We start from the raw sequence: 13,322 nt of genomic DNA on the forward strand, positions 1-13,322 counted from the left end.
TATAAGTGGTATGTGAAGGGTTTGAGCAATGGGTTTGCGTCCTAATCGACCACGTGGATTTTTATTTTCAGAGCAAGTGGTATTGGTTCGATTTCCTTGAGGGACATGTGGCGTACGTTGTACACCCGTGGACCGTTGTCCGAAGGTGGGAGGGGGAGGGGAGCTCGGGGTAAGACTGACCCCAACTGTCTTACCCGTAGTTAGTTTAAAGCCGGCGAGTAAGTTAAAGGTGGGTGGGGGTAGAAGCCCTGAGCCTCGGGATTCAATTGTCCACTACCACTTGGTTGTGTTGCGGGTTGCATCGTCAGAGGATGGGGTGATGATCCCATACCTATAGATTGCGGAAAATAAGGCATGTACGGATAGGGGTAATAACCTGGAGGGAAAGGGGTAACGGGATAAGGAGGACACTGTTTGTGTCCTCTACCCTTACCAAACTTTCCAGGTTTACCTCTAAATTGACCTTCCTGTCCTGTATTTTTCACAGAAGGTGTAGTTTTATTGGAAGCCGTAGTGGAGGCTACGGACAGAGTTAAGCCTTCTAAGTCTTTCTGTAATTTATCAATTTTGGCCGTTAGGTCTTCCGTTTTTCCCTGAGGTGAGGGTGGGGCGTGCTGTGAAGCGTTCGAAGATGGAAGAACATGGCCAGGCTTGCCTTTGTATTTAAATTTATTTTTACAATGGTTGTTGCAGAGTTGAGGATTAGTCGAATTGGTGGGTGCGGGGTTCGTGTCTACAAAAGTGTCAAGAGAGTCCGTAAAAGAGGTCGTTTGCAAAGACGCAAGCTCTTTCCGCACTGCTGCTTTGACTTTATCTTCCAACGTTCTGACCTGTCTGCGTTCGAGACGATTTTTGTTTAGTTCAATTTGTGTGAGAACCTCCAAAAGCTTGTCCGGGTCGTCAAAGGCATGAAAACCAATTCTGTCTAAATAGTAAGGCAAAAGACCGTTCTTAATGAATGAACATTGTTCTTCATTAGATAAATTATCACATTTATCCAAAAGAATCATTTTCTCGTAAACATAGTTACGGACGGATTCTGTTTCACCTTGTACTCTATCATGTAGTTGTTCAAAGATTGAAAGTTTGTCCCTAGTGCGTTTAAAAGCTTCTATGACAGCATCTTTGAATTCAGTATAGGTAGCGTTTTCCAAGTTATTGCGCTTAAGGAGAACGCGAAGTTGACGTCTACCTTTACCTGTAAAACATGACACTACTACTTGTTTTGCATGGTCACGGGGAATGTTATTAAGGAAAATAACATCGTTCATTTCCTTAAAAAATTCCTGAATATCATCCTTATCCGCATCAAAAGTCGGATAGCGAAAAGCTGCATTATGAACATGTACGACCGGTGGTGGTGGGGGTGGAGGTGGATTTGGTGGGGTTTGTTGATTACCTGAGGGAAACACATTCTGGTTCAACACGTTTCCAGTATTTACACCATTATTTTGGTCTGCCATGTCGGATGACGATGAGGAAAAAAAAGGCCGCCTACAAATTGTTCTAGTGCGTAAATGAAGAGCAAATGCCTCTCTAAGCTCCTTGGCGTTTCTCTTGAGGTGCTTACGATTTCTTATCGCTAGCAAGTGGATATCATCCAGTAAACCACCGAGGGATAGCTTGGAGTCTGCAGACATGCGGACAAAGACCCATCAAGGGACTGGCATACAATGCTTATCTTCGTAGTCGTGCCACTAATAACAACAAGGAAGGAAGTTAGCCGATTACAGTGTATGAGGCGAGTAGGTCAGTAAGCTCACGTACAATAATCACAATGTGATTACAAAACACATATAGAATGAGTTAAACAGGAAGGGATACCATCACAAATGCTACGCATAAAGGTCTGTGTTCGATTCCAGAAGCGGGTTTCGTTCTCACGTTGCATGTAAACCGGGTTTCGTTATCACGCTGTGAGCCTGCGGCCTCAATGGTACGAGCAGGTTGCGGCACCACGTCGTATGGGAAGGACCACTAGTTCAATTCCTAGCGGTAGCAGAGCGGGTTACGGCACCACGTTGTGTGTCCGCAGGACCACTACGGGAAGAGCGGGTTTCGGCAAATACGATGTGACCAAAAGTGTACGAGCGGGTTTCGGCACCACGTTGTGTGCATATGCTCCTGAGTCTTACCTGGTCTCAGGGCACAGCGCACATTGAACGTTCTTGTCTAGGTGAGGTTTCCGTACCTGCAACCTAGAACGTATCTTCATTTTTATATTATTAGGGAGAGCATTTTGGGTGAATGAAAGGTACACAGTTTTCGAGGAGGAAATGTGCGAGTAGAAAGGAAACATTCATTCACAGCAAAGGCAATGTGTGAGGCTTTAATGCGAGTGCCTTTGTTTCTTAAAACGAATCTAATTTGAAATTTAATTCCCGATAAAATTTTGGGTTAGTGTTGGATTGGAAACAACACAGCCTAAAAGGAAACATTCAGATATGAGAGCAGAATGGAGAGTATATGTAATAGAAACTGTAACTGACTCGGATTTTCCAATAAATGAGTACTACTTACGAATTTAGTTCCATCCATTCCAGTTCGTTGTAGTCTGTATTAACACTCGCACTAACACTTCACTGATACACAGTTCTTGAAGGTTATTCAGTGACACTTGTTTTAGTTCGAAGAAGGCGGTGGGAAGGCCTCTAGTCCATTAAACATCTACATTGCTTGGAGATTAACTCTTGGTGACGACCAATTAGGCATCCGGACTCCAGCATCGTAGACTGCTAGGCAACCATCTCTTCCTTCTTTTCTGTATGGGCGAAGTTTTCGGTGATTTTCCCTCTTTTGGGAGGACCACGAGGGTGTCTCCTAAGGTTCTAAAATACCCTAAAAGTCTATGACAGTCCTTTTCTCATTTTAGGTATTTTCTTCTTCAGATTCGTATATGCTTGAATAACAAAATAAGACAAATCGGAGTATCTCGCACACAGAGGTGTTGCGAGTTTGAAATACCGAGGTAAAAAGCTTAGTGTTACAAGTTCTTGCTTCTATTTGTAACTTCGCTCGGCGTTGTTCGAGGGATCTGGCGTCCCTATCTCAGCAAATCAATTGCCTGTGATGAGAACGTTCTCTTCAGTGTATTTCCATCTTATGTCTGCAGTTTCGTTGTATGTTTTTCTCTTCTGCTCTATCTGCATGTTTGCTTCCGGCTAATGTTGAACTATTGAAAGCTAATTGCATGAGACACGAAAAGTAAACGTTTCTATGCAATGGAAAATTAAATTTAGAATAATCGCGTTTCTTTATTATTTCCTTTGTACTCTTTCTGATTTATTTTGTTTTCCTTTTAGAAATTACTAATTAGATCTGTTTTACGGTATTGTTCGCCATGGAGAGTGAAGTGCGGAAAAAACGTTCAATTGGTAGGCTGCGTGGGAGAGAGGGTCAAATAGTACCGAAAGTGTTTAAGTGGAAGCAGTAAAAGTGATTAAAAAATATTTAGGATGCGTCTTTTCTCCTTTTATTTTATATTTACAAATCTTTCGTTAATATTCACAAATGCATTTATAATTTCTTTTAACAAAAGAAACACTGACCAAAGCTTCAAACCCACTGTATTTTCAACTATAATATGTAACGGTTTCGGATATCTAACATATCCTTCCTCAGACACTATAGAACATAAATGCAAATACGAACATAGTCATTATTATGAACAATTTTCTTTTAAAGTTCTTTTAACAGACATATATATAGTCATTGTTATAAAAAGGTTTAATTTCTATTTGCTGAGGAATTCAGCCAATCCCTTAAGTCTCCGTGTTCACTTTCCAAGCAATCACGTTCCGCCATTTTTGTTCTTATAAGGGCTTTTTTTTTTTATTTTCTTCTTGTCTGCGCTATCCAAACTTCTTTGCCATAATTCATTAATAGGTAGGCCCCCTGTCCAGTTCATCAGTTTATCTCTTCCTACTATAGTGCGATGGTTCATTTAGACCTCCTGGTATTTGTTAAATGTCATACTGTTGTTCCGCGGATAAAATCGGATCTAAACCATCGGAAGTGGGGAGGAGCTGTCTTCACAGTATACTTAACAATGTAACTTTTATTTGACAAATCGAATTGGATTTGCGGATATTTTGCGTTTTCGAAATACAGACGATTGAGCGTTTTCGTACGTCATATTTTCTCGACACGTACCACTATCACACTACTCCAGTTTTCACTCTTATCCAACTTCAGTAGCAGTATTTTACCCATTGCTATTCCTTATTTTACCGCACAATTGTTACAGTAAATTTCTGTGTGAAACTGTTTTGTCTGTCATTTATTTCAATCAGGGGCGGATCCAGGATGGACTTCTGGGCGGGAACAAAAAAATAAATGAAAAAAAAAAAAAAGGTTCAAAATATATGAATTTAAGGAAAGCTTTATTTACAGACTCTGTCACTTTTTGTCTTTCTTGTTCTTTCTTCAGAAGAAAACATACGGCGGAAGAAATGTGGCAACAGCGCGCTCCATTTACTCTGTACTGCAATCTAAGAGTGAGACGCTCTATAGACTATGAAACTTTTCAACAGCTAATAGTGTTAATATCGTATTTAACCGACTTCATTGTTCGCATGTGCACGCATAACTTGAACATAGATGTAACAATTTTGATTATTCTTTTTCAATTTTAAAAAGTATACCTTTTCACAGGTTTCAATTAATTTTATCAGGATCTGATTACAGTCTTCGGAGTTAGACCATAAAACTCTGCAACAGGTATCTAGCTAAACTACTAAAGTAACGAAAAAGTGGAAAAATATTAAATAAACTTTAAAAAAATTACTGACTTCAAAAACGCACTAAAAAACAGAAAAAGATGTTTTTTAGAAAACAATGTTAACACATTTCAACAAAGGCGCCAAAAAGTACAAAATTATAAAAATAATAATAAAGTGCTTAAAACAGAAAATTCATTACTATTATCTATAAAAAATATAGATGTCCGTGCCAAGCCAAACAGATTAATGCCTAATAGTAATGAATTATTTTCTTCTTTTAAGCACTTTATCATTATTATTTTCTGCTTTTTAGAACTTTTTTTTTTTTTTAATTATTTTGAGGTACAGTATCATTGGCAATTGAAAAAGTACAGGTCATTTCAAAAGTACAAATGATTCTTTCCCTCTGTCTCGGATTTCATGGATCTAGCCATTTATAGATTTATACAATATGTTAGTTTAGATTTCTAAGTTTCTTACCTATTTTATACCCCCTGTCCCCTTCCCACAACATATTTTGTCGTAAAATCTTGCTTTTGCAAGAAAGAAAAAAAAAAAAAAAGCGATTATCTCCTCAAATACAGGATTTGAGCAGTTTAAAAATAACAGTATAACTTACATTGAGTAGGAACCTTCCTACTATGGAAATAAAATACTGTAAGGAATTCCGAGTTTGGGGTTTCATTGTACTACTCTTTAATGACCAATGTTTAGTATTTTAATGTATTCTAAATAGTTCATTTCATATTTCAGTGAGATGTACAGAGTGGTTGGGTTTGAAGTGGAGGCGAAGAGCGTTGATATCAGTCACCTAGGCTTTGATGGTGAGAGTTGTTCAATACCAGACCATCATAAACGACAAATTGTCAAAGCAACCGGTGGGACCAAATTGTTCTTCACTTACTCTGTAGAGTGGCAGCCATCAGACATCAGCTGGGCATCTCGGTGGGATATTTACTTAGGCATGAGCGATGTCCAAATTCATTGGTTTTCCATTATTAATTCGTTGGTAGTTGTATTCTTCCTATCAGGTAAGTTCTGTCAGATACTGGTAACAAACTTTTTGATTATTTACAATGAAATAACCCCTGATGTTCCTGGTATTTACACTGTGAAAGGTCGTGGTTAAAGATTTGCGCGAATGAGGAATAAAATTGCGGATATATATGAAAAGAGTAGAATTTTCCCGTAATCATTCTTCTAAATATTGTTAATTATTGGCATCTTGTATTAAATCAGTGATGGGCAAACTTTTTTTTTTTTTTTTTTTTTTTTTTTTTTTTTGAAGAGGACCAATGAAAAATGAAAAGAACTTTGGGCAGACCAATATAATTTATTTATTAAAATCAACAATGGTACATCTTAGAAACAAAGAAAATTTGGTGTATAATAATAAATTTGCGAGATTTTGTTCGCAATTATAATACGACTACATTTCTTAATTGATAGAGTTTCCTCTTATCCTCATGGATAAGTCTTCAGCTTTGGTGGGCTTGTAGGTTCAAATGATACTGTGGGGCAACACCTCGGATAGAAACCCAGGTAGATTTAATTTCGATAGTTGATCCATCCTTCATAACTGTGCTAATGATATAAGGACGTAAAATTTTCCATTGTAAAAGCTTTACTTTAGTAGAATTAAATCTGATTAAAAGTACTTGCTGAGCAAAACAATATGTTTATTGTAAAAATTAATAACGTATAACAGAGTGTCTGATGAAGCCAGGTGGATAGTTGGCGAAACTGTTACACGTTATTAATTTTTACGATAAACGTACTGTTTTGCTCAGCGAGTAATTTTAATCAGATTTAATGACGTAAAGTAAAAAGCTACACTCGCTTCTTTTAGGTAATTTTTATTTGCAGTATACGTACGGGTGTAAGTAAGCAATTCTGTGCTCTGAGTATTGAGCATTTCCGTTGATGAGTTCATTTCGAAGTATGGGTTTATCCCCTCCTTTTTGCAGGTTCTTCACTTTCAAGTAATAAAAGTTTTCCTTTCTTTTGCTTATATATGCCTGTGTTTTGCATACGAAGTTCAACAAAATGTGCGGATATTGTAATTGTCAGTATCTCTTTTTGGTATTCTGAAAAAAGTCAAGACAGTTTTCATTTTCATGTTAATGCTTATTGCGTTAGATCAGAACAATTTCTTCTTGATTAATCAGTAGTAGAAGGTAACCAAAAAAAAAGTTTTTGTCGTTTTTGATGTCCCATTAATCTTTCGTTCACAGAGAGGAAACGAAATGACGCTCGTGCCTGCCAAGCGATCAGGAGTTAGTCTGATCATCTACCTTCAGTAATACAGATATGTTTGCGCACACACAACTCATAACTCGTCCAGTGTCAAACAGAAGTAGCGGTATCGAAGCAATTCGTTGGATGATTTTAAAGTGGGTCTGTCAGCTGCTGCACCAAGTCGCGTATATGCCAGGCATTTAGGGAGAATGCCGTAAACGAACGAACCGCCAGAAATTCCGTGCAGGAGATGTGAGACTTTCGGATGAACCTCGCAGTGAACGACCATATGTGTTGGATGTCGAGGCCCTGAAAACTGCTATCGAGGAGGATAGTGGTCTAACGTATGATGAGATTCCAGAAAGGCTCCATGTTTTCTCTGGAACAATCATACTGCACCTGCACGGGATAGGAAAGTCACACAAGTTAAGCAAGCGGGTACCCCACACGTTGTCGGCAGCCAGCAAAGAACGAGTGACAGCCTGTTTATCCTTAGTTACGCGGCACCTGATCACACCCATCTCTGATCAGTTGCTCACTAGTGGCGAAAAGTGGGTCCTCTATGCCACTCCCAAACGTACTAGACATTGGTTGTCGCCATGTGACTCTATTCCTCACACCTCAAAACCATCTTTGTACCAACGAAAGGTATGCTCTTTGTATGGTGGAATTGTCAGCATTACGAGCTCCTTCCACCTGGTCAGACAAGCACTGCTGACCTCTGCTCTCAGCATTGTAAAATGTGCACGGTGGATTGCGGCAGGAGCCAGATTTGGTGAATCGCACGAGTGTGCTGTTCCTACATGACAATGCGAAGCCATATGTGGCAAAGAGGACATGAGAGACCTTTCAGCAACTTGGCTGGGAGACACTGTACCATGCTCCATATTCACCGGACCTTGCAGCAACAGATTGTCACCTGTTTCATTCCCTTAACAACCACTTCTGTGGGAGATCTTTTGCAAATGAGAGAGATCTGCAGAACGCACTCACGGACTTCTTTGCATCTACGACTGCTGAGTTGTATCACCACGGTACTGTGCAGTTGCAGGAACGTTGGTAAAAGGTGTTGGATGTTAGTGGAGATTACTTCGAAACCTAAAAGTATTCCACTGTATTGCTCTTTGTTTATCACTGCTCTAGAAAGACAGGAATTTTTTGGTTACTTTGTACTACTCATTATGTTAGGTCTGCTTTATATTTACTGGTGGAAGTGACTATTCAGTTCTTCATCATACATAGCTTGTTGCTTGTACTTAATATTTATTGTTATTGGTTCACTACGTCAAGGATATGGCTTCTTGACACTTAAGAAATCAGAGTACCGTATATCAGAGGAATATTAGTTGTGTGTGCAAATGATGAACATATATTTACTCGATTCTTACACATATGGTGTTCTTAATTATAACTCAATCTGTCTGTCTACCACCAGTCTCTTAATTTCCAATTTTCTATGTACCATTGTGTACTACAGGAGACAGTAACTAGCCAGTCCACTTGGTTTTCGGATTTGGTAACTGTAAAGATACTTTTAGTAAATGAATTGAAATGTGCCTTCTTTGTACTACAAATTATTTAAATTAATCTACACAGTATCGTCATTATCACTAATAGTTAAATTATTCTGTATTCGTTTCAGCATGCATTACAAATCAGTCACACACACACAAATCACAATTACAACTCATATATATATATATATATATATGTACGTTAAATAAATTTATAATTTTCCCAATGTGCATTTTTGTTTTGTAGGAATCCTAACGATGATCATGATTCGAACCTTGCGACGCGACATTGCTCGTTACAATCAAGATGAAGGTCTGGAAGAAACTATAGAGGAAACTGGTTGGAAGTTAGTTCATGGAGATGTTTTTCGACCACCCCGGAATACACGCCTGTTCGCAGCTGTCATGGGAAGTGGAATACAAATCTTCTTCATGGCACTTATCACTATATGTAAGAAATAGTTTTCGTTCAGTTTTGAAATGGTTACTATATTAAATATGACATTTGATTCAGTTATAGGTTGGAATGTGGAATAAAAATTTATCTTAGAATGAGTATGGTAATTCGACTTCCAGAAATTGTGAAGCTAAATATTTTTAATTGTGGTAACACAGATAAATGTGATTATTGAACTGACAGTGACTCGAACGTCAATCTCCAATTTGCGTACTTTCCTGTGTTATCTTTTCATTGTTCCATACCTATTTATACTGTGCGAAGTGCATATACAAGTATTTAAATAATTATAGTTTAAGAACTAGTTTTGAAGTGAAATACGAGATATCTTTACAAACTCAAATCCATTGAAAAAGAAGTTGACCAATTGTCAAGTACTCAAATAATAATGTATATTGCTTATGAATTGTAAAAGGCAGGTGAATGTTTTATAATTTACCGTCAAACTTTCGACATAGACTGTGGATTTGTTCATTACGTCATCTCGTGAACATCTTTGATTTGACGATGGATGTCTCATGATGTAGTTTAAGGCGTGCACGCACTTGTGGTTCTCGTTTTTTTTTTTTTTTTTTTGGGGGGGGGGGAGGTTCATGTAATTGCTTACAAAACATGTACACGACAACTACTGTGATACAACATGCATGGAAACATACAACTGATTTATACCAGACGACAATAGACTAGCGGCAGAAGTGTATGATGAGGTCAGTAGCGTAACTAAAGATGCATGAGTTTCCCGCTAAAATTTAACCCCATTCCTACTTTTCTAGGTTCGTGAAGACACGTTTCTATTGAATAGAAAACGTTTTTCTTGTTTCGAATGTTCCATCTAGTCATTCACAAGTTGCTCACTTTCTACAACAATTACATATTATTATTATTATTATTATTATTATTATTATTATTATTATTATTATTATAGATTACATTGAAATAAAAGAATTTAACAAATAATTTATTTTTAAATAAATTAATACATAAAATGTTAATATATATAAGAACTCGCCAAAACTTATAGATCCTTTTCACAATCTCTCAACTCGGCGATCCTTTTGGGATAGGAATTTGTTGACGTCAATAGCATAAATTGTCTCCAAAGAGGTGATAAATCTTTCGAATAGAATTTGTATAGTCTACAGTTCTGTAGTTTCTTTATCTTCTGAGGTACAGAGGTTCTCTTGGCTGCAGCAGTGAGACTTTATCTGTCATTCGTGCTTCCATAATGCAATTAATTTATTTTTATTATTTATTTAATTTTTAAAACTACCATACATTATCGACTAAGATAAAACCGAAAAGGGGGTCAATTCGGCCGATTGAGAGGGTAAAATGAAGGGCCTCCTTTGAAGGGGCATCTCCCCTGCATTGGGAGGTTTTGTGCCATAGTAGTTATGCCCTGGATCAGGTTATAAAAAGAATAAATAAATAATAATAACGCATGTTCCTATTTAAAATAATGAACAGGTCAAGCATGACGTATTTCCGCCAACATTTGTTGCTAATTTGTTTCCGCTGAGTTCGAAAGTCGTGAGGTACATATGAAACTTACAATGATTATGTTTTGCGAGAATTGCAATTTTTGTGTAAGTTTTTAAGAGGAAACTTTAAAGAAACAAGTATACCAAAGATAAGTAAGGAAGGAAAACACATTTACATGAAACTATAACAAAACATAGGGCGGCTTATGTTTTCTTTACCCAGCAGACTTATTGTTTGGAACCAAAAATATAAGTTGAGTGTATCTTTCTGTTGATTTGTTTCAAATGGTCGAAATCTTTTAACACTTTCTCTGTTAGTCGATGTCAATGTGAGGGGGGGAATTGTTTCGCTTGAGAGCCTTTTTATAATGGTAATTAGGTACACTTAATAATCTGAATGTTCCCTCATTACGAGACCACCGATTCACGCACTGGCAGCGTTATATGTGAGATCGATATTCTGTTCTCCGCTAAACGGTGACATATCAGAAAGGAGTTTTGCACATACCAAGTACGTATTTTCGCAGAACGATTTTACTGTTTTAATTATTATTTTAACATACAAAAATATATTTTTAAACACTAGTAATTACCATATATCGTTACAGCTTCTATACAAGTGATGCAAATGTTACAGATTTTGCATACCTTTTGAAGAATTAATACTTAATATTTACAATTGCAGGTAGTTGCTTATCTTCCCCTCGGTAATCTTTCGCTACTTCAAACTTTTACCCGCAAGACAGAAACTAAAGGTACTGATTCTGTGGCTGAGATGACTTTTTTTTTTTTTTTTTTTTTTTTTTGTAATACTAATAATAAAAATATTTTAACAGAACATTGAAATACAAAACCTTAAACTTTATGAACAAAGTCATCCAATAACCTAAGGAGCACGATAGTATATTTCAATTTTGAATGTAAGAGCATTTCTTTCATATATATATCTTCTATAATACCTCAAATTTCTTAACTCAGCCTTTCGAAATGGTTTGACGAGGTAGCGGAGAGAGCAGTTCCGAAATTATTCGCAACACAGATTGTAAATAAAACATAAGCTTAGATGACTTTATATGTTTAAAATATGTTCTTTGTATACTGTAACGAGAGAATGTTTATATCAGATACTATCACTAACTGAATTCTTATGTATGTTTCTTTTTTCTTCCAGTTTTTGCTATGTTGGGAATGTTGTCTCCAGCATCGAGAGGTGCTTTGATGACAGCCGCCATATTTTTGTATGTCTTCATGGGGTTAATCGCAGGTTACTATTCGGCTAGACTGTACAAAACGTTGAAAGGCAAAGAGTGGAAACGAGCTGCATTTTTGGTAATTTTTCTATATGCTACTCATTTTTTCGAGTTTTTTCACTTACGTATATTAAAATTTAGTAGATTCTGTGTAGTAAGAAAACTGATAATCTAATCTTGTTTTAATTTTTGGAAAAGAACAATATTGTGGTGGTAGGTGAATAATTTTTACAGCTAAAAGCAAATTAACAAATATATTAGCTTTGTACTGACTGAACGATGAATTTTTAATAATTCGTAACCGTTTATTGTAGTAATTGAAGGCAGCAGGATAAAACATCGTAGCCAGAATTGTTAGTTTTCGGGAGAACCAGAGCAAACTGATAAACTTCATATATAAGTTGATAGATCAAAGATTTAACATGAAACTATGCGCGTTTCTTTAAGCTTCCTTACCTTTATATATTCCTATCCTCATTGGGAGATCCAGGTTCGATTTCTGGCGGTAGCGCATGTAATTCGGATCCCACGTTAAGCTGTAGGTCCACATATAATATAGCATCGCTACTATAAAGGAAACCAAAAAAGTTCTGTCGTTTTTTGTGGAAGTCTGTGTTCTATTGGCCCTCACACCATGAGTTGAATGCGAGTGGAGTTAAGGCGAAGGTCAGTTGTTGGTGTGCCAACAACATACTACGTGGTTACACAGTGAACTTGCGTAAGGACAGAATGAACATGGGACCTCCACAGAGCATCATAAGGGCGTGTATGCTGTACGAGTTCAAACTGAGGTCAAACGCCGATGCAGCGGGGCGGAAAATATGCCAGGCCTTTGGTGACTACGCGGACACCGAGTGTAACGGTGGTTTAACAAGTTTAAGGACGGTGACGAAACACTCGAAGACGTACTATATGCCGGAAGACCAACACATGTACAAAATGAAGATCTTCAGGCAGCAATTAAGGCGAACAGTGGCCAGACATGTGAGGAACTGGGGCTACAATTCAGTGTGAGTGGAGAAACCATTCGGCAGCACCTCCATCAACTTGGGAAACACTCCAAGTTGGGTCGACGGGTCCCACATAATTTGACTCCGGGCCAGAAGGCGACGCGAGCAGACATCTCTGTTTTTTCGCTGTCTCGTCTGAGGAAGGATCCATTTCTGGACAGGGTGTTGACATGTGATGAGAAGTGGGTCCTGTACAAAGCTCCGTCATCATTGGTTAGCATCCCATGAACCGGTTCCAAAACAACCGAAACCAGTACTCACCAGAACAAGGTCCTCCTGTGTGTTTGGTAGACTGCTCGCGGCATCGTGCATCGAGAACTGCTACCAGCTAGTCAGAGCACCAATGCAACTGTGTACTGTCAGCAGTTGAGCCGTGTTCAAGAAAAACTCGAAAACTCTGGAGCCAGGGGTCTTCCTGGTACAGGACAACGCTAAGCCCTACGTGGCTAGGATGCACCTTGGCTTGGTGGCCCAGGACACCATTCTGCACCTTGGATAAGAAACACTATTGCACCCACCGTACTCTCCGGACAGTGCACCGTCCGATTATTACGTGTTCCATTCCTTGGACAATCACCTTAGAGGACTCTAGTTCAAATCCTTAGTAGAGGTGCAAAATGCACTTGATACCTTCTTCGTTTTACGGCCCAC

The 13,322-nt window shown here is 38.0% G+C and overlaps 1 protein-coding gene across 1 annotated transcript in view; it reads left to right on the forward strand.

The window, feature by feature from the left end:
* Positions 1-13,322, forward strand: part of TM9SF4 (transmembrane 9 superfamily protein member 4) — a 62,731-nt gene that overhangs the window by 26,607 nt on the left and 22,802 nt on the right. The window contains exons 5-7 of the mRNA XM_081741722.1: positions 5,475-5,752; positions 8,721-8,924; positions 11,583-11,740. Coding sequence (XP_081597848.1) covers positions 5,475-5,752; positions 8,721-8,924; positions 11,583-11,740 — 640 coding nt within the window. The remainder of the gene's footprint in view (positions 1-5,474; positions 5,753-8,720; positions 8,925-11,582; positions 11,741-13,322) is intronic.

Source organism: Thermobia domestica, chromosome 2, assembly GCF_964235325.1.
Source record: "Thermobia domestica chromosome 2, izTheDome1.hap1.1, whole genome shotgun sequence".
NCBI classification, from domain to species: domain Eukaryota; kingdom Metazoa; phylum Arthropoda; class Insecta; order Zygentoma; family Lepismatidae; genus Thermobia; species Thermobia domestica.